Source organism: Podarcis bocagei (genome assembly GCF_964188305.1).
Source record: "Podarcis bocagei genome assembly, chromosome: 6".
Classification (NCBI taxonomy): Eukaryota; Metazoa; Chordata; class Lepidosauria; order Squamata; family Lacertidae; genus Podarcis; species Podarcis bocagei.
In genome coordinates this window covers 99,758,130-99,779,477 of record NC_138130.1, presented here as the reverse complement: position 1 = coordinate 99,779,477, position 21,348 = coordinate 99,758,130, and the positions used below count along the sequence as shown (strand labels likewise).

At 48.0% G+C, this 21,348-nt stretch overlaps 1 protein-coding gene across 9 annotated transcripts in view; it reads left to right on the top strand.

The window, feature by feature from the left end:
* The window catches only part of EMSY (EMSY transcriptional repressor, BRCA2 interacting), a 45,722-nt gene that overhangs the window by 9,684 nt on the left and 14,690 nt on the right, over window positions 1–21,348 (top strand). For 6 of the 9 annotated variants that reach the window (XR_014008885.1, XM_081197291.1, XM_081197289.1 and 3 more), the window contains 14 exons: window positions 1,599–1,673; window positions 3,083–3,264; window positions 4,719–4,871; window positions 5,919–6,178; window positions 7,440–7,734; window positions 10,451–10,759; window positions 11,662–11,811; window positions 12,758–12,931; window positions 14,089–14,124; window positions 14,698–14,834; window positions 15,552–15,725; window positions 16,721–16,919; window positions 18,360–18,524; window positions 19,315–19,470. Coding sequence is in view for 8 of the 9 variants with exons in the window: in XM_081197291.1 (XP_081053417.1) it covers window positions 1,599–1,673; window positions 3,083–3,264; window positions 4,719–4,871; window positions 5,919–6,178; window positions 7,440–7,734; window positions 10,451–10,759; window positions 11,662–11,811; window positions 12,758–12,931; window positions 14,089–14,124; window positions 14,698–14,834; window positions 15,552–15,725; window positions 16,721–16,919; window positions 18,360–18,524; window positions 19,315–19,470 (2,465 nt within the window). In the remaining variant the exon portion in view is untranslated. The remainder of the gene's footprint in view (window positions 1–1,598; window positions 1,674–3,082; window positions 3,265–4,718; window positions 4,872–5,918; window positions 6,179–7,439; window positions 7,735–10,450; window positions 10,760–11,661; window positions 11,812–12,757; window positions 12,932–14,088; window positions 14,125–14,697; window positions 14,835–15,551; window positions 15,726–16,720; window positions 16,920–18,359; window positions 18,525–19,314; window positions 19,471–21,348) is intronic. The other 3 variants (XM_081197288.1, XM_081197293.1, XM_081197292.1) reach the window with 1 other exon arrangement.

The window sequence follows — 21,348 nt, the reverse complement described above, 5'->3', positions numbered from 1 at the left end:
TGCCCTGCCCATTCAACTCCACAAGGAGTGGCTTGCAATACAGCAAAGTACTACAAACCTTAAATGCTTGCAACCCATTAATTCATTCAAGTTTAAAAGCTGCAACGAACAGCACCAAAAAATAAGCACATATATCTAACAGCCAACGGACTGGCAGAATAGCTTAGTTTTCTATGGATTGCTGTTCTTTTCAATAGGAGGTAGCAGAGAGTTCCGCAGAACAAGCGCCATCACCAAAAAGGCCCTGCTTTACCTTTCTTTCCTATTTATTGATACAGTGCCTGACTTTGGCAGATGCCATATGAAAGCTTCTCTTTATTAAATTTAGAACCTCCCCTTTAAGTAATATATAGCGTGGCATGCACAATGGTCAATTAAAATATCATCATAAAATAACACACCACAGGAAAAAACAAAAACAGCAGCCAGTGCAGCACAAAGCCAATTCAGGGCAAAACACTTTTTAGAAGATGTTAAGTGAAGCTGGCTGCTCCCAGCGGGTACTGTCTTTGTTGCTGACCTTGAGAAAATTAAACATGACCATCAGTTACAATATAAAGGAAGACAGTGTCCGTTAAGGATGGTGAATCCTTGGCAAACCGTGGTGTCTATTTAGTTCCTAAACGCAGTCAGCAGTATCCAGTGGTTCTGTCAGTGCAAGGATTTATGCTTCTGCAGAGATAATTTCTCGCCCTCCTTTCCCCATGTGCACCCTGTGCCCTTTCCAGATCTGCTCCAGAGGGCTGGTGGAAACCCCAGAACAGATTGGGGGGGTGCAAGCAGAAATCTTTACATTGATGGAATGCGGTATTTTGCACTACTGTCTGGCTGTTGATGTGTCCCAAAGGCAATGGCTGGTTGTTGATGGCGATGGAAACTTGCAGAAGTCCATTTGAGGAGAAAGGGACCACATGGTACTCAAGAAGACTAGATGGGGAATAAAAACTTGGTCTCGATAAAGGTCCACAAAATGCATAGACTGAAATGTATTTTCAGAACGCCAGTTGAGCAATCTCAGGGAAGCTCTTTTGCTGAAGAATGATGACTTCCAAGTTGGCCACAGAGTGCCCTGGGCTATTGAATGTTAGGTTTGTTCCGCTCATTATTTTTGTGCAGAGACAAGCTTGTTTGTCTGAAGAAACAGAAGGGCATTGGGAGACGAAGATATATCACATTGAAGTCTGGACAGGTGAACCAGCCTCTGCTGGCAAGGCTAATTACCGCATTTTTTGCTCTATAAGACGCACCAGACCGCAAGACGTACCTAGTTTTTGGAGGAGGAAAACAAGAGAAAAAAAATTCTGAATCTCAGAAGCCAGAACAGCAAAAGGGATCGCTGCGCAGTGAAAGCAGCAATCCCTCTTGCTGTTCTGGCTTCTGGGATAGCTGTGCAGCCTGCATTCGCTCCATAAGACACACACACATCTCTCCTTTTTAGGAGGGAAAAAGTGAGTCTTATAGAGCAAAAAATACGGTAAGTCCCATCATAGCATTGCTTTTGACAGCTGTCCATTTCACTTTGATTTTTAAGGCCTTCAAAGCCTTGTCTTGCTTCTGGCCTGTACCTCTGTGTCTAACACTTCGGTGTCTTTCAACAGCATTTCAACAGAAAGGCATCGAGCTGAAGTTCGAAGGGCCGTCAATGATGAGCGATTGACGACGATTGCTCACAAGTAAGGAGGGGGACATATTATAATCCCTTTAAGTTTTTTTAAAATTAAGAAATGCAAACAAGTGAGATACAAATGTCTGAAATGAACAAATAGAATACCACCTTTGGTTTTCAAAAGTTAAACCTGCAGCCGTGCATGAACAGGTAATATCACAAAAATAACACTGCATATTTAGGATTTGGAAAAATGAGTTGCTACGCCATTGCTTTATTTGTTTGTTTTTATAAGCCACGTTTTCATATAAAATATCACAAGGTGTAACAGTATTACAATTTTTTAAAAAAGGCAGGCACACCTGTGAGAGCTGGTGGACGAGGAATCTTAGGTTCAAAAGGCCCATCTGAATAACACAGTTTTTAGAAGGTGTCTGAAAATGAGCAAGGATGGTTCCTGCTGAACCTCTAGTGGCAAGGAGTTTCGCAGACCCAGCACTTGCCACACTAAAGGCTTTGCTCCTGGTAAAAGCCAACTGAACCTTGGGAGCAGGTTTTAGGAGGGGTGAGAGCATAAGCTAAATACATACAGCTATGTCCTTCCAGAATGAGGTTTGAGTGATAGATGGTGACTTTTTTAGAGGAGAAATGATTGAGAACTGTCATTAGCATTACCATTGCTTGGGTCTACCTCTGGTTAACTCCAATGGGCCAGTTTTTCTGCAAGAACACTGCTTCTGGTTCTTTCAAACCTACTCTCAATTAATAAAAAGGGACATCTCTAGATGTCTCTTTTCAGTGTATTTTGCCCCGTGGTAATTGACACTTGCAATCCACTAAACAGTGTACTTTTAAACTATGGTGTATTCGCTGAAGTACTTGGACTAGGACCCAGGACATTTGGACTTGATCAATTCCCTCTTGGAATATCTCAAAAATAAAAAAAGCGCTCAGCACCTGTGACCTAATCCTTTTAACCGGAAAAGCGAAGGACCTTCCACATGCAAAACAGGTGCCCTGCATCTGAGCTATGGACCCTTCCCATCCCATGAAATGACCATATTCTGAATAAGCCCATTGGTCTCTTTCACCCAGTAAATTATACTTTGACCTCTCACCAAGGTTTCGGTCAGACGCTGTGCTAATGGAGATCATAGCTGTCAACATTTCCCTTTCCTTGCGAGGAATCTTATTCGGAATAAGGGAATTTCCCTTAAAAAAGGGAAAACATTGACAGCTATGATGGAGATCAATTTTGAGCAGAAGGTTCTAGGACTGTCAATAAAGTGTGTGCTCTACCCAGTAGCTAAATGTTTTCCATTTCTGGGTGAATTTACAGTCCACCCCACCTGGCGGTAGATTCGGGGAGGTTCACGATACCTGTCTGGAGAGAGATTTTCTGGTTTGAAAGACCTATTTAGGAATGGGAGAACGACTTGGAACGGACAGTTTACAGACCTGCGTGTTTCTCCTTAGTATGTCCGGGCCCAACAGTTCTTCTGAGTGGTCGATTGAAGGACGCCGCCTTGTCCCTCTGATGCCCCGGCTGGTTCCCCAAACCGCTTTCACCGTCACGGCAAACGCTGTTGCCAACGCGGCGCTCCAGCACAACGCAGCTCTCCCTTCCCCAGCAGAGACAGGAAGCAAAGAAGGTGAGGGTAGGTGGCCTTCCTCTCTTTCGGATATTGGGAATGGGAGAAGGATGCTCTTAATGCTTCAAAAGGGACACCGTGCTTAGGCCTTCAACCCGGGATGCAGAACCTCACTTCCTCAAGCTGTTGCTGGGATACAGGTCCCAGCAACCCTGATGATGGCCTCTGAGAACATCAGAGAAGCCTGCTGGGTCAAACTAATGGTCCATCTCTTTTGGCTTCCTGTTCTCACAAATGCCTGTGGGAAATCCACAAGTTTCCAGCAACCGGGCATTCAAAAGCATTGCTGCCTCCACCTGTGGAGGCAGGGCAGAGCGCTCATGGCCAGTAGCCATCAATAGCCCTCTCATCCAGAAATTTGTCTCGCCAGAGTGGTGCATTCTCTAGTTATCGCCCGCTTGGACTACTGCAATGCGCTCTCCGTGGGGCTACCTTTGAAGGTGACACGGAAACTGCAATTAATCCAGAATGCAGCAGCCAGACTGGTGACTGGGAGTGCCCCCCGAGACTATATAACACCTGTCCTGAAAGATCTCCATTGGCTCCCAGTACGTTTCCGAGCACAATTCAAAGTGTTGGGGCTGACCTTGAAAGCCCTAAACTGCCTCAAAGGCCCCGTATACCTGAAGGAGCGTCTCCACCTCCATCATCCAGCCCAGACACTGAGGTCCAGCGCTGAGGGCCTCCTGGCGGTTCCCTCATTGCGAGAAGTGAGGTTACAGGGAACCAGGCAGAGGGCCTTCTCAGTAGTGGCGCCCGCCCTGTGGAAAGCCCTCCCAGCAGATGTCAAGGCAATAAACAGTTATTTTACTTTTAAAAGGCAACTGAAGGCAGCCCTGTTTAGGGAAGTTTTTAATGTTTGATGCTGTATTCTTTTTAATATTCAGTTGCAAGCCACCCAGAGTGGCTGGGGAAACCCAGCCAGATGGGCAGGGTAAAAATAATAAATTATTATTGCTATTATTTATTTGTCTAATCCTCCTTTAAAGTCATCGTAACCATCACTGCTTCCCGTGGGGCTGATGGGAGCTGGACTCTCGCTCCTTAAACCTTTGTCACCTATATCAGGGCCCCACTTACTACTTGTATAGAAGGCCCCAACCTCGACCCAACTGCGCTGGCTGCCAATTAGTTTCCGGGCCCAATTTGAAGTGGTAGTTTTGACCTGTATTGTCTTAAAAGGCTCAGGACTGCTTCTCCCCATATGATCGAATCTGGACCCTGTGATCATCATCTCAGGCCCTTTATCGTTTGCTTCCTCCACAAGACGTCTGGCGGGTGGCAGTATCCTTGAGCCAGTCACTGCCTCTCAGCCTAACATACTTCACAGGGTTATTGTGGAGGCAGAGTGTGTATTCCACCTCTAGCCCCTTGGAGTGTAGGCTGGAGATGAATGAAGTAGACAGATGAAAACGCTTCGGTTTACGCATCATCCTATTCTTCTCTCTCGCTCTCTTCAGTGGTGGTTTGCTATTCCTACACAAGCACCACCTCAACCCCAACGTCCACCCCAGTCCCAAGCGGCAGCGTCGCGACCGTGAAATCCCCCAGGCCTGCCAGCCCGGCTTCCAACGTCGTCGTCTTGCCAAGTGGGAGCGCCGTTTACGTCAAGAGTAAGTGACACCAAGGAAAAGGAGGGCCAGGCTCCTCCAGAGGCAGCCGAGGTCTTGAGCATGGCATGAGGGTTCTTTGATTTTGAACGCCATATGCCAGGCCTTCCCCTCCACTGCTCACAATGTCCTGCAAACCTTGGTAGCCACCCTTTGGGCTTGGCAAAAATGAATGGGTGGATGTAATCATGTGTTTGAAACAGCCAGCAGTTTGAGCTGTGTAAATGGGTAGATTCAGAGATGCTGGTTGGTAAGCATTGGTCAGTCTCCTGGTCAGTGGTGCAGCCAAAGTCCAGGGCCCCGCAGCTTGGGTGTGTGTGTGTGTGTGTCTCCAAATGACCACCTACAGAGTAGCAGGGTTTTTTTAAAAAATAATTTTTATTGAGTTTTCCATTTTAACAATCAAATCACATTAAATATTCCAAATTACACATATACATTTCAAATAATCCAAATATTCTGCCGAATTATAATTTTTTTGCTGGGGCTTCCCATGCTTTGAGTTCAGGGGGGGCTCTGATCATCTCATATCTCTGTTGCTTTTAATCGTCATTTCTAATTGTTCCTTTAATTCTTCTTGTTGTTTTCCTTCTTTCACTGCCTCTGAGTTGTTTCCACAAGCGAGCTGAAGTAAAATGATATGTTTCTGTGTAGATTTAATTGTATGATACCCCTCTGTCCATGCAACATCTCCTCACACTGTTGGCATTTCTGCCGAATCCATCCAAAAGTCTTTTCGCTGCTGGCAGCCGCCATTTTCTCTCAGTTCCGATGAAACAATTCTAGGCGCCTACTCATTAATATTCCCAGACCGGTTGCACCAAACATTAGCCTTTCCAGGGGAGATTTACCAAATCGAACTTGAAATGCAAATATAGTGACATATTAAGAGCTCACCCCCCCCCCCAGAGAGTAGCAGTTGAAGAGGTCAGTGGTCAACAGGTTGTGTCTTGGCATGTGGGCCAGCTTGGGCTGGGGACGTTTGAGCAGTGCTCTGGGTGCATCAGTGCAGGGGAGGCTACCGGACTGAGGCGTCTCTCTCGTTGGCAGGCGTGAGCTGCTCAGATGACGACGAGAAGCCCCGCAAACGGCGCCGCACCAACTCCTCCAGCTCCTCCCCAGTCCTCCTGAAGGAGGTCCCCAAGGCCGCCACGCCGGTCACCAAGACCATCACGGTGCCTGTCAGCGGCAGCCCCAAGATGAGCAGCATCATGCAGAGCATAGCCAACTCCTTGCCGCCCCACATGTCCCCTGTGAAGATCACCTTCACAAAGCCGTCGACACAGACGACCAACACCACAACCCAGAAGGTGGGTAGGGCTTTTTGGTATGTGCGGCTGAGAACGAGAGGTTTCCTTAGTCTACAGCAGGCACCCCCAAACTCAGCCCTCCAATAAACATTCACAAACTGTTGATTGTAATATATGGATAGACAACTTGAGGATCTTTACAATTTTATAACACGCAGCTAGAAATACGTGTTGAGAAACCAGAGAAAGGAGCTGAGGGAAGTCCGGGGGTGGGAGGTTGGGTTTTTTTGTTGAGGGGAGAGGCGGGGAAATGGAGGAAAATAATAATAATAATGTGGAGGATGTATTTTTGATAAAACCACTGTGTTGAAATTTCCAATAAAACAACAACTCGGCCCTCTAGATGTTTTGGGACTACAACTCCAATGATCCCTAGCTAACAGGACCAGTGGTCACGAATGATGGGAACTGTAGTCCCAAAACATCTGGAGGGCTGAGTTTGGGGGTGCCTGGTCTACAGTCCCTGTGCAATCCCAGCCACTGTGAAATTGAGCATATATTTATGGCAGGTGACCCTTTAGAGCTACCTGCTGTTGCCATTTTGGCCTTCCCAGTCTGGGAAAGAATAGCGGGGGCCAGCCAATCAGAAGTGTGAGGAGCTCCAGTAAGTTTGCCACTCACATTGCAGTACGCTCACAAATGTGGGGAGGCTGTTTCACCCCAAAACCGGGGTAGAGGCTAAGCCCAGTCCCAGTCTACAGACTGGAAACTGCTATTGACACCACCCTGCAACACCAGTTCTGTTTAATTGTCTGTCTTTTTTTCTCCCGGAATTCCTCTGTTATGTGCTGATGTCTTCTCCACTTCAGTAAAACCCCATCCACCACATTTCAAAAGATACTGCTGCCTGTGGACCAGCACGCGATTGGTCCCAGAAATGGGGCAGAGTCACAGGCCCCTAACAGCCTGTCTCATAGGGTGGCTGTGCAGGGAAATGAGATAGCCTTGTCTGCGGGTGCAACCTCAAGAGCTGCTCCCAAGAGAAATGGAAGGCTGTAAATAAGTTTTAGTGAACCTCAAGCCTCATCCACGTTTGGCTGTTGCGGCATCAATTTGGAGGTTCTCATTCAATCGCATATCGATAGCGAATGCAATAATAACCAGTCAGTTTGGGCTACACGATTTATTGTCATAAAGCCAGTTGAGAGCGATGGCAGCGTTACCCTTACTCTGAATGGGCAAGTGCTCCTTTAGGAAGCAGTGAGGGGCTGTCGGCACAAGGGGCGATGATCGAAACCTTTTTGTGTGCTCCCTTTTCCAGGTGATCATAGTCACCACGTCTCCCAGCTCCACCTTTGTCCCCAACATCCTCTCCAAGTCTCACAACTACGCGGCCGTCACCAAGCTCGTCCCGACGTCGGTCATTGCCTCCACCACCCAGAAGCAGCCGGTGGTCATCACCGCTTCCCAGTCCTCTTTGGTTAGCAGCTCCACCAGCACCTCTACCAGCGCCTCCACCGGGGGCTGCTCCACCCTTTCCTCCGCTCCCAGCACGGTCGCTGTGACCACCGTGGTCTCCTCGACGCCCTCCATGGTTATGTCCACAGTTGCACAGGGTGAGACGTTGGCTTTGCATGGGGAAGGTTCTGAGATTGTGACACCCACTGCCTCGGGTGAAAAGAGAGGTGCAGCTGAAAACTGCGTGCTACATCTCGTTAGGGTCTTCCAGGCTTCCTTTGTGTGCTGCACTTACCGTCTTTCCCCGAAAGTACCGTATTTTTCGCTCCATAAGGCACACCGGACCATAGGGCGCACCTAGTTTTTTTTTGGGGGGGGGGGAATCAATAAAAAAAATTTATTTCCCCCTCCCAGCCCCAAAGAGCAAAGAAGCCAAGACAGTGAGCAGGATCCATCCCGCTGGCTGTCTTGGCTTCCTCTTTAGTCACACGCAACCTTTCCAGCCGGGAGAGGCTGCGCGTGGCTTTGGCAGAAGCCAAGTTTTGGCTTCATTTTTAGCCGCGGTGCTGGGGCAGGGGAAGCCCGAGCTTCCCCCGACCCCAGCCCCCAGAACAGGTCCGGGAGCAGCGGCAAGGTTGTGAAGCCTTTGGAGCGCAGCGCGAGTTCCTGCTGCGCTCCAAAGGCTTCAGGGATAGCCGCCTGAAGCCTTTGGAGCGCAGCGAGACCTCGCACTGTGCTCCAAAGGCTTCAGGTGGCTATCCTTGAAGCCTGGAGAGCGAGAGAGGTGCTCACCGACCCCTCTCACTCTCCAGGCTTCAGCGAAAGCAACGTGAAGCCAAGGAGCGCGGAGGGAACGCTCCCTCTGCGCTTTGGGGGCTTCGCGTTGCTATCACTGAAGCCAAGGAACCTGCATTCGCTCCATAGGACACACGCATATTTCCCCTTAATTTTGGAGGGGGAAAAGTGCATCCTATAGAGCGAAAAATACGGTAAGACATCCCCCGAAAATAAGACCTACTTCCAGTTTTGCCTCTCGCTGTAATATAAGGCATCCCCCGAAAATAAGACCTCCCCGGTAATAAGGCCTTCTCCGAACATAAGGCCTCCCCGGAATATAAGGCCCCCGAAACTACCGTAAGGCGTCTGATTCCTCTGGACCATAGCGGTGGGCACCGCCACGCAGCTCACTGATTGGCCACAGCGCAGCCAGAGCTGTTCAGGCAGTGCAAGGTCTCTTTAAATCAGAGAGCCCGCGCCGCTGCCAGGACAAGCTGTCGCCTGCTGCTCGCTCTGCCCTGACGGAGTCTGGCTGACTCGCAATTAGACAATAAATGTGTACCGTATTCTTCTTCATGGAAAAAATAAGATATCCCCTGAAAATAAGACCTAGCGCATCTTTGGGAGCAAAATTTAATATAAGACACTGTCTTATTTTCGGGGAAACAGGGTAATGATGAGTTGTACAGTGGTACCTCAGGTTAAGTACTTAATTGGTTCCGGAGGTCCGTTCTTAACCTGAAACTGTTCTTAACCTGAAGCACCACTTTAGCTAATGGGGCCTCCTGCTGCCGCCGCTCCGCCGGAACACAATTTCTGTTCTCATCCTGAAGCAAAGTTCTTAACCTGAGGTACTATTTCTGGGTTAGTGGAGTCTGTAACCTGAAGCGTATGTAACCTGAGGCGTATGTAACCCGAGGTACCACTGTACTTACTAATGTTGGTAATGGGGCAGTTAGAGACAACCCCACTTTCAGTGCTGCAAAAATCCTGGGGCAGCGCACTGCTTCATTTCCACTCTGCGCATGTCCCATAACTTCTGGCTGTTGCAGAAACGGTCAAGTGCCACGCTAGTGCTGTATTCTTTCCAGTCGCCTTTTTATTACTTCTTTCTTCCATATTTCATCTGCAATACGTTAAAAACAACAACAGCATAAGAAATAGAGGAAGTGGTGAAAATGCAACTGTAGGCGACGACAGATTTGCGTACGCCTAGTCGACATGCGACCGCCTCCATGTGCATCGCTACAGCCTGGAAGTGGCCGGGAATGGGGGGAAAATTGGCTTATGCGTCCTCTACCATCGCATGCTGTGACCTGGAATGTAATCCCCATGCAAATTGGGGGTTGCCTGTATAAATGGGTTCTGGATGCAATGGGTGGGACGTCTTCAGCCACAAAGCCCCAGACATGCCGCGGGCCACGCGAATGAAACTCAATGGCTGCAGTTTGGGAAGCCTCGGCCCAGTATACCTGAAGGAGTGTCTTCACTCCCATCATCCAGCCCGGGCACTGAGGTCCAGCTCTGAGGGCCTTCTGGCGGTTCCCTCATTGCGAGAAGTGAGCTTACAGGGAACCAGGCATAAGGCCTTCTTGGTGGTGGCGCCCGCCCTGTGGAATGCCCTCCCATCAGATGTCAAGGAAATAAACAACTATCTGACTTTTAGAAGGCATCTGAAGGTGGCCCTGTTTAGGGAAGTTTTTAATGTCTGCTGTTCTATTATGTTTTTAATATTCTGTTGGGAGCTTCCCAGAGTGGTTGGAGAAACCCAGCCAGATGGGCGGGGTATAAATAAATTATTATTATTATTATTATTATTATTATTATTATTATTATTATTATTACAGTGATACCTCTGGATGTGTACGGTAACCGTTCCAGAGCCCTGTTTGCATCATGAACAGAACGCAACCCACATCTGCGCGGGTCGCAATTTGCCGTGCATGCGCATGACGTCATTCTGAGCGTCTGCGCATGCACGAGCGGCGAAACCCAGAAGTAACCCGTTCCGTTACTTCCGGGTTGCCGCGGGACGCAACCTGAAAAGATTTAACCTGAAGCGACTAACCCAGGGTATGCCTGCCTCCTCTCTTCAAGGAGTCTGCACATCGGCCATTAAAGTTGCAGCGGCCCGGTTGCCTTCGCCCAAGACCCTGGTGGGGGCGCCAACCCAGATCTTGACACCGTTTCCTAAACAGCAGCAGCAGCAACAACAGCCGTCTCCCAAGCAGCAGCTTCAGCAAGCCCAGCCACAGCAGCAGCTAACGCAGGCTTCCCCCGTGGCCGCCCAGCAGCAGCAACAACAGCAACAGCCTTCCCAGCAGCAGCAGCAGCCAGGCCTGCACCCCCAGCAGTCTCCCCTTCCGCCAGGCATCAAGCCTACCATCCAGATCAAGCAGGAATCAGGTACCGATCAATGGGTTGCTCCGGCCTCCATGTCAGGGATTGAGGAAAGGAACCTATGCTGCTAATTCTCGTAGTAGACCAGTATAAAGTAATCAGCACATAAGCGGCACCCAAAACGCTACCAAACCATTCTACATTCTAAATCTCATATTAATAATCCAAAAATTGAGAGAGCTATATACAAAATCTACTACAGAAGCCACAAACAGAAAACTCATTCAAATTGTGTCCAAAAGGAAGATTAAGTCTTTAAAGTTCCTTTAGCCAGGCTTCTGTAGATATCAACAAAGGTAAGTTTGATCAAACGAAGTGTCGGCGATGTTGCAATCAAGAGTTAGATATCAGCAAGGACAAGTTTGATCAAACGAAGTGTCAGTGATGCTACACGCAAGAGTTAGACAGGGTGCCGGCGTTTGTCACCTGTTTCGCCCATGAAGAGTCTCAGGCTTCTTCAATAAATTCTCTCTCACGTTTTGATATATTTATAAACATTCAAGTCCATACGTTACATTTCTTCTTAGATTAAGCTACAATATTTAATTTCTTTCTTCAGGAAATTCTCCCTCAAGATTTTGGTGTATTTACATACATTCAACTTCATATGCTAAGTTCTTTCTTGACTTAAGCATTTATTCATTTGATCAAACAGAGGAGGAGAGACAAACACAGAAGGAGGGGGCAGGTAGAGGTGCAGGCAGAAGAAAACGACTAGAATTAATCTGGAATGGAGCTTCAGCTAAGCATATACAGTTGAATTTGCATGAGTTAAATGCTCTTGTGATGCGGCTCCCCTGTGTTGCGGGGAATGATTTGTTCTGTCTTTCTGTAGCTATTCGGCCTTCCTTTTTAATGTTTGCTTCTTACGTCCACCTCCCACTCGTGATGCCTCTTTTCTTTCCTAGGGGTCAAAATAATCACCCAGCAAGTGCAGCCCAGCAAAATCCTCCCCAAGCCAGTCACAGCAACTTTGCCCAGCAGTAGCAATTCCCCTATTATGGTGGTGAGCAGTAATGGGACCATCATGACAACCAAACTGGTCACAGCCCCTGCTGGTGAGTGATTCTTTCCTATGCTCCGTAGAGGGTGGAAAGCCTTTTAAACTTGGGAAACAAGCTTAAATGGTGATGTATCTAGGGCACAGTGAAGATGATCATACAGTACAAATTGTTTGACATATTTGAATCATTTTTAGCCGACTTACAGGAGAACACAAGTAAGTTTGTGTACTAAAAACAACAACACGATTCCTCCATTCTCCTCTTTGTTACGACGTGGGGTCCACACTTTGCCAAATTAACATGTCAGAGACAAGGATTCCTACCTAGTCTTCTCCCTGACCTGCTGATTTTCAATTTCCAAAGACTTGTGTGTTTGTGTTGAGGAGCATTCAGTCCTGTGGAACAGCCAAGACACCTCTCCACTTGTACAGAATTTGCAAGGGATGAGGATGATGATGATTATTAATTGAATTTATATAACGCCCTATACCCGCAGCTCTCAAGGCGGTTCACAGAATAAACGTGAGCATATAACGTGCACAGTTTTAGCCTTCTCCCTGACATGCTGATTTTCTGTGTGCAGGGATTTGGCATTTGCGGAGAGGGGCATTGAAGTGCTGCGATCCCATGTCTGCCTCGCCGAGACCTTAGGCTTGCCACCTGTCCAGGGTTTGTGTGTGCTTATGTGCATGCGCACAGTTTTGGCAGTGTTCACCTGGTGTCTATTCATTTAAAACATTTGTACCCTTGCTCTTCAGCCCAAAAAGCTCCTGGAGCAGCTTGGATACAATCAAAACAAAGCCGTTGCTCCCCACAGGCTTGCAGTCTAAAAAGCACAACACACAAGGGGAAAGCGACGGCGGGAGGAGAAGAATCGAAACTCAGGCACCACTTTCTGAACAGCGGCTCATACAATGGCTGAGCTCTGATTCTCAGCTCGCGGTATCGGTTCCTCTCGCTGATGCCTCTGCTGTCTTCCCTCTCTCCCCCTTTGAACCAGGGACTCAGGCGACCTACACTCGTCCGACGGTCAGCCCGTCCATTGGGACACGCATGACTGGCACGCCGGGCGCCGCCACTTACGTCAAAACCACCAGCGGCAGCATCATCACGGTCGTCCCCAAATCGCTTGCCACCCTGGGAGGCAAGATAATCAGCAGCAATATCGTTTCCGGTAGGTAGGCCTGTGTCTCGAAAAATGCAGGGACCAGATGGGTCAATGGAGCTTCGGCTGGGTTGTCTGTGTGTTGCTGCTGTATGTTTGAACAGTGGGCTCCAGCAAGAAAGAATTATCGTTATAATTATTGATGAATTATATTTATATGCTGCCTTATGCCCGCAGGTCTCAGGGCAGTTCACAAGGTAAAATTACAATATAAAAACCACAAAATACATAATCAAAATAGAAACAGAAACAGCTGAATAAACCACACACACTCCAACACATAAGATAGACTTATATTGACATAGATATAGATAGATAGTCCCAGGATGGAAAGATAGAGGAATTCCAGGGAAAGTATCTGTTCGGAAATGGTACTTGTCACTGGTCAGAAACTAGACTTAAATCCGAGAATGGGGTTGTTATTACTACTCAAATTTGATGAGGGAAGTCACAGTGTTACAAATAAGGACTTATTAAAAATTTTACCGTCAGCACGCTTGACAATAGCTAGAAGGTGGAAAGATTTAGGAGACAACTTGCTGTCTGAATAGTACCAGCAAACTTGAACATTGCATTGAGGGGGAAACTGACGCAATAGGTGAAGTACAAGGAACAGTTTAAGAATGACAAAGAAAAGCTGCAAGCCACGTTTATTAAATACATAGCACAAAAGGAATGTGACTGCCCACCGCTGCCAGCAAGTGACCTTCTCTGAAATACGATTGTTTACAGTATCATCTTTGTTTACAAAGAAGGAGAATTCCGGTCATAAGTAAAGAAGAGGAAATGTATCACAGTACGACAGAGACTTAACCAATGCTCTTGACTATATGTTACTCGTACATTTATGATGAAATACGCTGTCTTGTTTTTGTCACAAAACGAAATAAATTTTAAAAAAATAAAAATGGAGGAAGCCTTTCCCTTGCTTCCTGTGCAATGCAACAATAAATCTTTGCAGTAACGGCAGTCGCTGGCACACGCATGGAAACTCCATTTTTCTTCGTAGTCGAAAAGACGAATGAATGTTGATCTGTAACAGTGGCATATTTGTAGTCTGTTTGTATTTTAATTCACACACCCCCTCCCCTGGAAGCTGGCAATGTTCCGAGCAAATACCACTGCGTGTAGACCAAGCTGTTGTATTTTCGCTTTTTTTTTGAAAGGTAACTCCTTGATGAAGACCTATTTCCAACAAAAAGGTACCCAAAACTTGCAATGCTCTAGAAACCTTTGCATGATTCCCCAGCCCCAGCCCAGCCCCCTCCATGAGGTATCACAGCACCCCTCACCCTGTGACTTTGCTGGTGTTTTACCGATGAGAAGCTGCAAAGCCACATGAGATGACACGGTCTCCTGTTTTTAACTGAGATCTGGTCTGGCAGGTAAAAAACAGCTTTGCCAGTCAGTTTTTCCAGTTGGACCTGACCTGATATGAGGTTGTGCTCCTGGCCTAGCAAACTGTCCCCTTCCCAGGGTCCCTGTGCCCTCTGGTGCATGGTCTGGAAGCCCCTGTAGCTACAGCTCCCCAGTGACTGCTGGCCAGCTTAGCTCCCTCCATTGCATTGAGTGGGGAAGTGGTTATGGGTCTCTCTGCCTGGAATTGGAGGGGGGGCGTCATTGGTGTTTTTTTGTACTTGGTGCCCCCTAAATGGTGCTTGGATGAGGCCGTTTTAAATTGTAATGCCATGGGGGAACCACAGCAGTAATGGGGCAAGCACTGCTGCTTCTAACCGAACCTCCTTTCTGTTTCCCCTCCCACTCGGGCAACCAAGGAACTACGACCAAAATCACAACCATCCCCGTGACGTCCAAGCCCAACGTGATAGTTGTGCAGAAGACGACGGGGAAAGGAACCACCATCCAAGGGCTTCCGGGCAAAAACGTGGTCACGACGTTGCTAAATGCGGGGGTAAGAGGGAGGAACTGTGATTATTGCTATTTCATCATCGTCATCAATACCCACTGCCTTGCGGGAGACGCCTTTGAGAGAAGAAAAGGCTAAAGAATAGACCCTCCTTCCGGCAACTCCTGCAGCCAAGCTGGTGCCAAATGTATTACTCGCATGGTCCAGCTTACGTTTTGTGTATAGTTTGCTCTCCATTAAGCATGCAGTAGGGATGCGGGTGGCGCTGTGGGTTAAACCACAGAGCCTAGGACTTGCCGATCAGAAGGTCGGCGGTTCGAATCCCCACAACGGGGTGAGCTCCCGTTGCTCAGTCCCTGCTTCTGCCAACCTAGCAGTTCGAAAGCACGTCAAAGTGCAAGTAGATAAATAGGTACCGCTCCGGCGGGAAGGAAAACGGCGTTTCCGTGCGCTGCTCTGGTTCGCCAGAAGCGGCTTAGTCATGCTGGCCACATGACCTGGAAGCTGTATGCCGGCTCCCTCAGCCAGTAAAGCGAGATGAGCACCGCAACCCCAGAGTCGGCCACGACTGGACCTAATGTTCAGGGGTCCCTTTACCTCTAAGCATGCAGTTACAGGGCTTTTAACCCTGCATAGGGCGAAATTGCTTGGTCCCGTGCAGGTGGAGTATGAGAGCAAGTGAGTTAAGTCACGTGATGCGTGTGATTTTTTTAATTTTCTGGCCCAGCCTCACCGAGGTAAACCTGCAAGTTTTGTCCTCAGGGAGAGAAAACGATCCAAGCGATGCCAGCTGGAGCGAAGCCAGCCATCATCACTGCCACCAGGCCCATTACCAAAATGATCGTCACGCAGCCAAAAGGGATCGGGTCTGCCGTCCAGCCAGCTACCAAAATCATCCCGACCAAAATTGTTTATGGGCAGCAGGGTAAAACGCAGGTACGCTTAAGAAGTTTGGGCGGTGGCCTGTTTCACCACCAGCATAAAAATAGCCTTTTAACTCTCTGCCTTGCTTTGGCGAGCAAGGCCTTCTCTGCGCTCTGGGTCTGGGTTGTGGCCACTAGATCTCGTGAGAGCGTCCCTTGGGTTCTGGAGCCAGCGTATGGAGAGAGTCTTGCTTCCCCAGTAAGGTGGAGAGCTAAACATCTCTTTTTCGCCCAGTTTAAGTTGCAGGATATCAGCCAGCATCCTTCAACTGCATATGTTTGAAATCATATTGTGTGCAACAAGTAGTCATCATCATCATCATTTTTAATTTGCATACCGTCTTTCTATCTTACAATACTCAAGGCGGTTTACAAGCTGAAGAAACAAAAAATGTGCATCTTATAACAATCTAATGTAATACAAAAATGTGATAAAACATAACTTTAAAATAAGCAGCCTACTTCAAAAAAGTAACATTTAACAATCATTAGAATAGTATAAAATAATATCAGCATATAAAAGTTAAACAGAAATTCACCCTTAACAGTTACGATAAATAATTTCTAAACTATAACCAATAAAACAATGGCAAGGCGCAGTGCATAAAATAATACAACAGAAACTGAGAAGCAGAGACTAGTCCATGCATTTTGCAACCTCCAGTTTTCCAGGACACAATTGCATTTTGAAGTTTGAGGCTTTGACTTGACTGTGGGTCTGGGGTTGTAGTTCAGCTGTGCATTGATTTATATTCTTCCACTTCGATTGCTGAGTGCACAATCGGGAGAGATGAAGGGTGATGGAGAGCACTTCCCCCCTCCCACAAAAGAAGCCTTTCCAAAGAAAAGCCTGAAGAAACGAAAGCCGAATCTTTAGTGGAATTAAACATATGCCTCTGTTTCTGTGGGAAGAACTGGTGGGCCCCAAGAACTTTGCATGGGGATAACCTTGCCCTTGGTGTGAACAAATGTGCACCCCTGCTGTAAACTGTCCCCCCTTCTTTTCAGGTCCTTATCAAGCCAAAGCCAGTGACCTTCCAGGCAACGGTTGTGAGTGAGCAGACAAGGCAGCTGGTCACCGAAACCCTTCAGCAAGCTTCCCGGGTGGTGGAGGCGGGGAACGCTTTGCTGCCAGAGGTGAAAGAGGAGCCCCAGGCGTACACAGACAGCAGCTCCTCTTCAACAGAATCCTCGCAGGGTTCCCAAGGTTAAACCTGCATAGATCTCCTAGCGTAATGCGGCTTGGGTTGGTTTTTATATTTTCCCGGAGGTTGCGTCCCCACGTTTTGGGGACTTCCGAGCTGAGACTAAATGATCCTAGTGGTTCCTTTGCAACTCAAAACGATTCTGTGGTTCGGGCTTTGGGAACAGATTGGCCTTGGCTGGCCTCATGAGCTCGGCTTCTGAGCTCTGCATCCCCAACTGTTCTGCGTTCTCATAAGATGTCCTTTGAACATGTTGTTAGTGTGCATCTGTCTGTGGAGTTAGAATCATGAAATCCTACGGCTTCGACGGTTCCCGTTGGTGGCCAGCCCCTTAGTCCCAGTTACCACGTTTCCTTAATCATAGCATGCAAGCACAGTGGCCTTAAAAGGACATGCAGCTCCATGCACACCCACGACAGAGCCCGCGCACCTGCTAATGCAATGGTACTTGGTTGCCTCCTGTTTCCGTCTTCGCCTGTGATCATTTTCGTAAGAGAACATGGCCTCCTAGATTGATGGCCAACAGGGAGCAGCAAAGTGCAAATTGGAGGTGGTGGGAGGAACAGCAGCTTTGACATCCCTGAAGTTATATGAAATTTGTTTTGAAGAGTTAGCATCCAACAAGCTCCCAAGCTGTAAGATGGGCCTGCAGCTTAGCTAGGGTAAAGATCAAAAGCAATTCATTAGAGATGCCCCCGTTCTCTTAAGTGCTGTCCAGACTGCAGAGAGAATAATTGGATGCACTCTTCCCACCTTGGATCAAATCTACACTTCCAAGTGCCATAAGAAAGCTGCAGGGATAGCGCAGGATAGTGCGCACCCCGGAAATGATCTCTTTCAGGGTTATAAAGACTAGGACTAGCCGCCTGAGAAACAATTTCTATCCAAATGCGGTTTTGGTTTTAAACGCAGTGTAAGTTAGTCTCTATAGGAGTATATTGTATTTAATTATGGGGTATCAGAGTTTTTAGGGGGCTAACCAGGTTGGGATAGCAGGCTTGTTGGTTATTGAATGTCTTATGTAGATTTTTTCAATTTTGTTGTTCTATATGAGACAATGACAATAAAGATTATTGTATCATATCGTATCGATAGAGATAATTTTTTCATCCAGTGAAGCTGAACGTTGGAAGATTCAGGGCAGATAAAATAATAGAACACACAGTGGTGGCCACCACCTTGGATGGCTTTAAAAGAGGATTAGACAGATTCATGGAGGAGAGGGCTGTCGATGGCTATGAGCCGCAGTGCGTATGCTCTTCCTCCACTGTTGGAGCCAGCAGTGCGTCCGAATACCAGTTGCTGGAAAATGCAGGAGTAGAGGCGGCAATTATGCTCGAATCCTGCTTGCAGGTTTCCCACAGGCATCTATTTGGCTGTTGCGAGAACCAGATGCTGGACCACTGGCTCTCCTTACGATCTTATGTTCCTTTGTGTCTCAGATTCCCAGCCTGTGGTTCACGTCATTGCCTCCCGAAGCCAGGATTGGTCAGAACACGAGATTGCTGTGGACTCCAGCCCTACCATAATCTACCAGGACGTCTCCAGTGAATCCCAGTCAGCCACTTCGACAATTAAAGCGCTGTTGGAGCTCCAGCAAACAACAGGTGGGCGCTCTTGATCCCGGAGCGTCTGTGGCTCCCTTGCGTCAACTAGCCTGCGTTTTCATTTCAGTGGCAGAAAAGGCTTTGGTCCTGTCTATGTGTGCTGCTCACCCCCTTTGCCTAGAGAGCCGGTGTGGCGTGGTGGTTAGATTGTCTGACTGGATTCTGAGGGACCAGGGTTCAAATCCCCACTCGGCCATGCAGCTCACTGAGTGACCTTGGGAAAGTCGCTACCTCTCATCCTAACCTACCCCAAAGGGTTGTTGTGGGGATTAAATGAGGAGAGCAAGAACCATGTACAGGCAACTCCCCATTTACCCGGGGGTTATGCACTGAGGCACTGCATGTTTAAGTGAAATTGCGTATATTTGGAATACCGTTGAAAAAGCCTGAAAGCAACACATTTGCTCCCTCCAAACCTCCTTGCTCAAGCTCCAGCTCTCCACAGCCTCAAGTGTCGGTGCAAAGGCTCCTGGGATTGCCTTTGCAAAGGCTTATGGGATTACTAGACGCCGTTTTCGCACAATTTTTGCCCTTTTTGTGCTCTTTTAGGCCCGCTTTGCCCCTTTCGTGCCCCTTTGCAGCGATGCACGTGTGTGCAGTTGCGCATGAAAATGGGGGGGTTGCCTGTACATCTCCTTGAATTACAAAGTGGCAAAGATATGCAATAAATAAATAAATAAAAATTTGGGCATGCGTCATTGGGGGGGCTTGTGTGCTTAGTCTTGAGACCAAAACAAAAAGCAATAACAGTGTTCTCTGTTCCTTTTTTTTCTCCTTTATGCCGGAGCAGTGAAGGAGAAATTGGAATCCAAGCCAAGGCAGCCAACAATTGATCTGAGCCAAATGGCCGTTCCCATCCAGATGACCCAAGAGAAGCGACATTCTCCAGAAAGCCCCTCTATCGCCGTGGTGGAGTCAGAACTGGTTGCAGAATACATCACTACTGGTGAGTCATGTAGGAGACATGCGAGGGGGAGAAGGTCCTAGTGGGACTTCAAAATATATATATATATTACAAGCAGGATGCGGAAAACTTCACAGACTTTTGGGACCTCCCAACGACCAGTTCATTGAGCATCCATCCTGATTTAGAAGGTGTGCTATCGCTTGATCGCTTGCTTTCCTCTGCATTCCCATCACTTTCCTTACCGCAAAAAAACCAACCTCTTGGGGAAGCGGGTTTGATGCAGTAGAGCTCTGAATGAATGAGCAGGGCAGAGAGAATAGATCAGGCACCCCCAAACTCAGGCCTCCAGATGTTTTGGGACTACAGTTCCCATCATCCCTGACCACTGGTCCTGTTAGCTACGGATCATGGGAGTTGTAGTCCCAACACATCTGGAGGGCCGAGTTTGGGGGTGCCTGAAGTAGATTGTCACTGAAGAGTACATGATTAGCATGGAACTTGCTGCCACAGGTTGTGGTTGTGGCACTTGGTTTGGAGGGGGGATTAGAGAAATCCTTGGAGGAAGAGAAGTCGCACCAATTGCTAGTACCCATGATAGCTCAATGGAACTTCCATGTTTAGAGGCAACCTGCCTGAGGTGGCGCTGTGGGTTAAACCGCAGAGCCTATGACTTGCCGATCAGAAGGTCGGCGGTTCGAATCCCCGCGACAGAGTGAACTCCCGTTGCTCGGTCCCTGCTCCTGCCAACCTAGCAGTTTGAAAGCACGTCAAGTGCAAGTAGATAAATAGGTACCGCTCCGGCGGGAAGGTAAACGGCGTTTCCGTGCGCTGCTCTGGTTCACCAGAAGTGGCTTAGTCATACAGCCACGTGACCCAGAAGCTGTACGCCGGCTCCCTCGGCCAGTAAAACGAGATGAGCGCCACAACCCCAGAGTTGGTAACGACTGGACCTAATGGTCAGGGGTCCCTTTACCTTTACCTTTTTACTTGGGGACAAACAGTAGAAAGAGGACTGTTGCTTTAATGCTCTGCTTGTGGGCTGGTTATCCACTTTGGGGCAGAGAATGAAGGTCTTCCTAGGGCTTGTGGTCTGAGCAGCAGGGCTGCTGTTAAATTCTTACTTTTGAGCATTGACAGATCTTGGGAAGAAGAAAGTGCCAACTCTGGGAATTGGCCAGAGAGAATAGTTGGGGCGTCATTTGTACTACGGCTCCATCTTGGAGCTGCAGCTGAACCACGTTCAGGAATTAGTGGAGCTTCTGAGTAAATGCAGAGTGCCTCTCTCACTACCCACACTTGGTTCCCTCCAAGAAAAACAGTGACAACAAACTCCCAACTCCAGGATTTGGAAGTACTGTGCAGGCCTCTCCATTTCCCATCCCTTCTTCATGCCTAGCAGATCCTGTTTTTGCCTGGCTTTATGGATTGTATTTGGGAATGAGGCAGTCTCCAAGGTGTGTATCTGGGAAGATTGTATGTGGCTGCTTTTCTCAGCTGCTGTTTGCCTCCCGTCTTGCCCACTCTCCCTCTCACACACACCCCTGCCCAAATATTGGAGCCTGTGGAATAGCTTGCCACAGATTCTTGTCAAACAGAACCATAGAATTGTAGAGTTGGGTGGGAGCCAAAGCGTCCTTGAGCCCGACCCCCTGCAATGCAGAGCAGTTGATGTCTGCCTCCCTAACGCTCGAAAATTTCCTTGGTGGCTTTATAGCCTACCCTTCCTCTCCACTTCATGGCTTGACTCCTGCAGAACGTGTGCTGAAGCTAGCATTGGATGTTAGATTACATGTAGGTTAGTCTTCGTTCTGATCTAGCCGGCACTCTGGTTGCGTTTGTGGAACATTTTGCAACATGCTGGTTAGAGCACTCGCTCTGCACGCAGAAGGTCCCAGGTTCAAGCCCCAGCGTCTACAG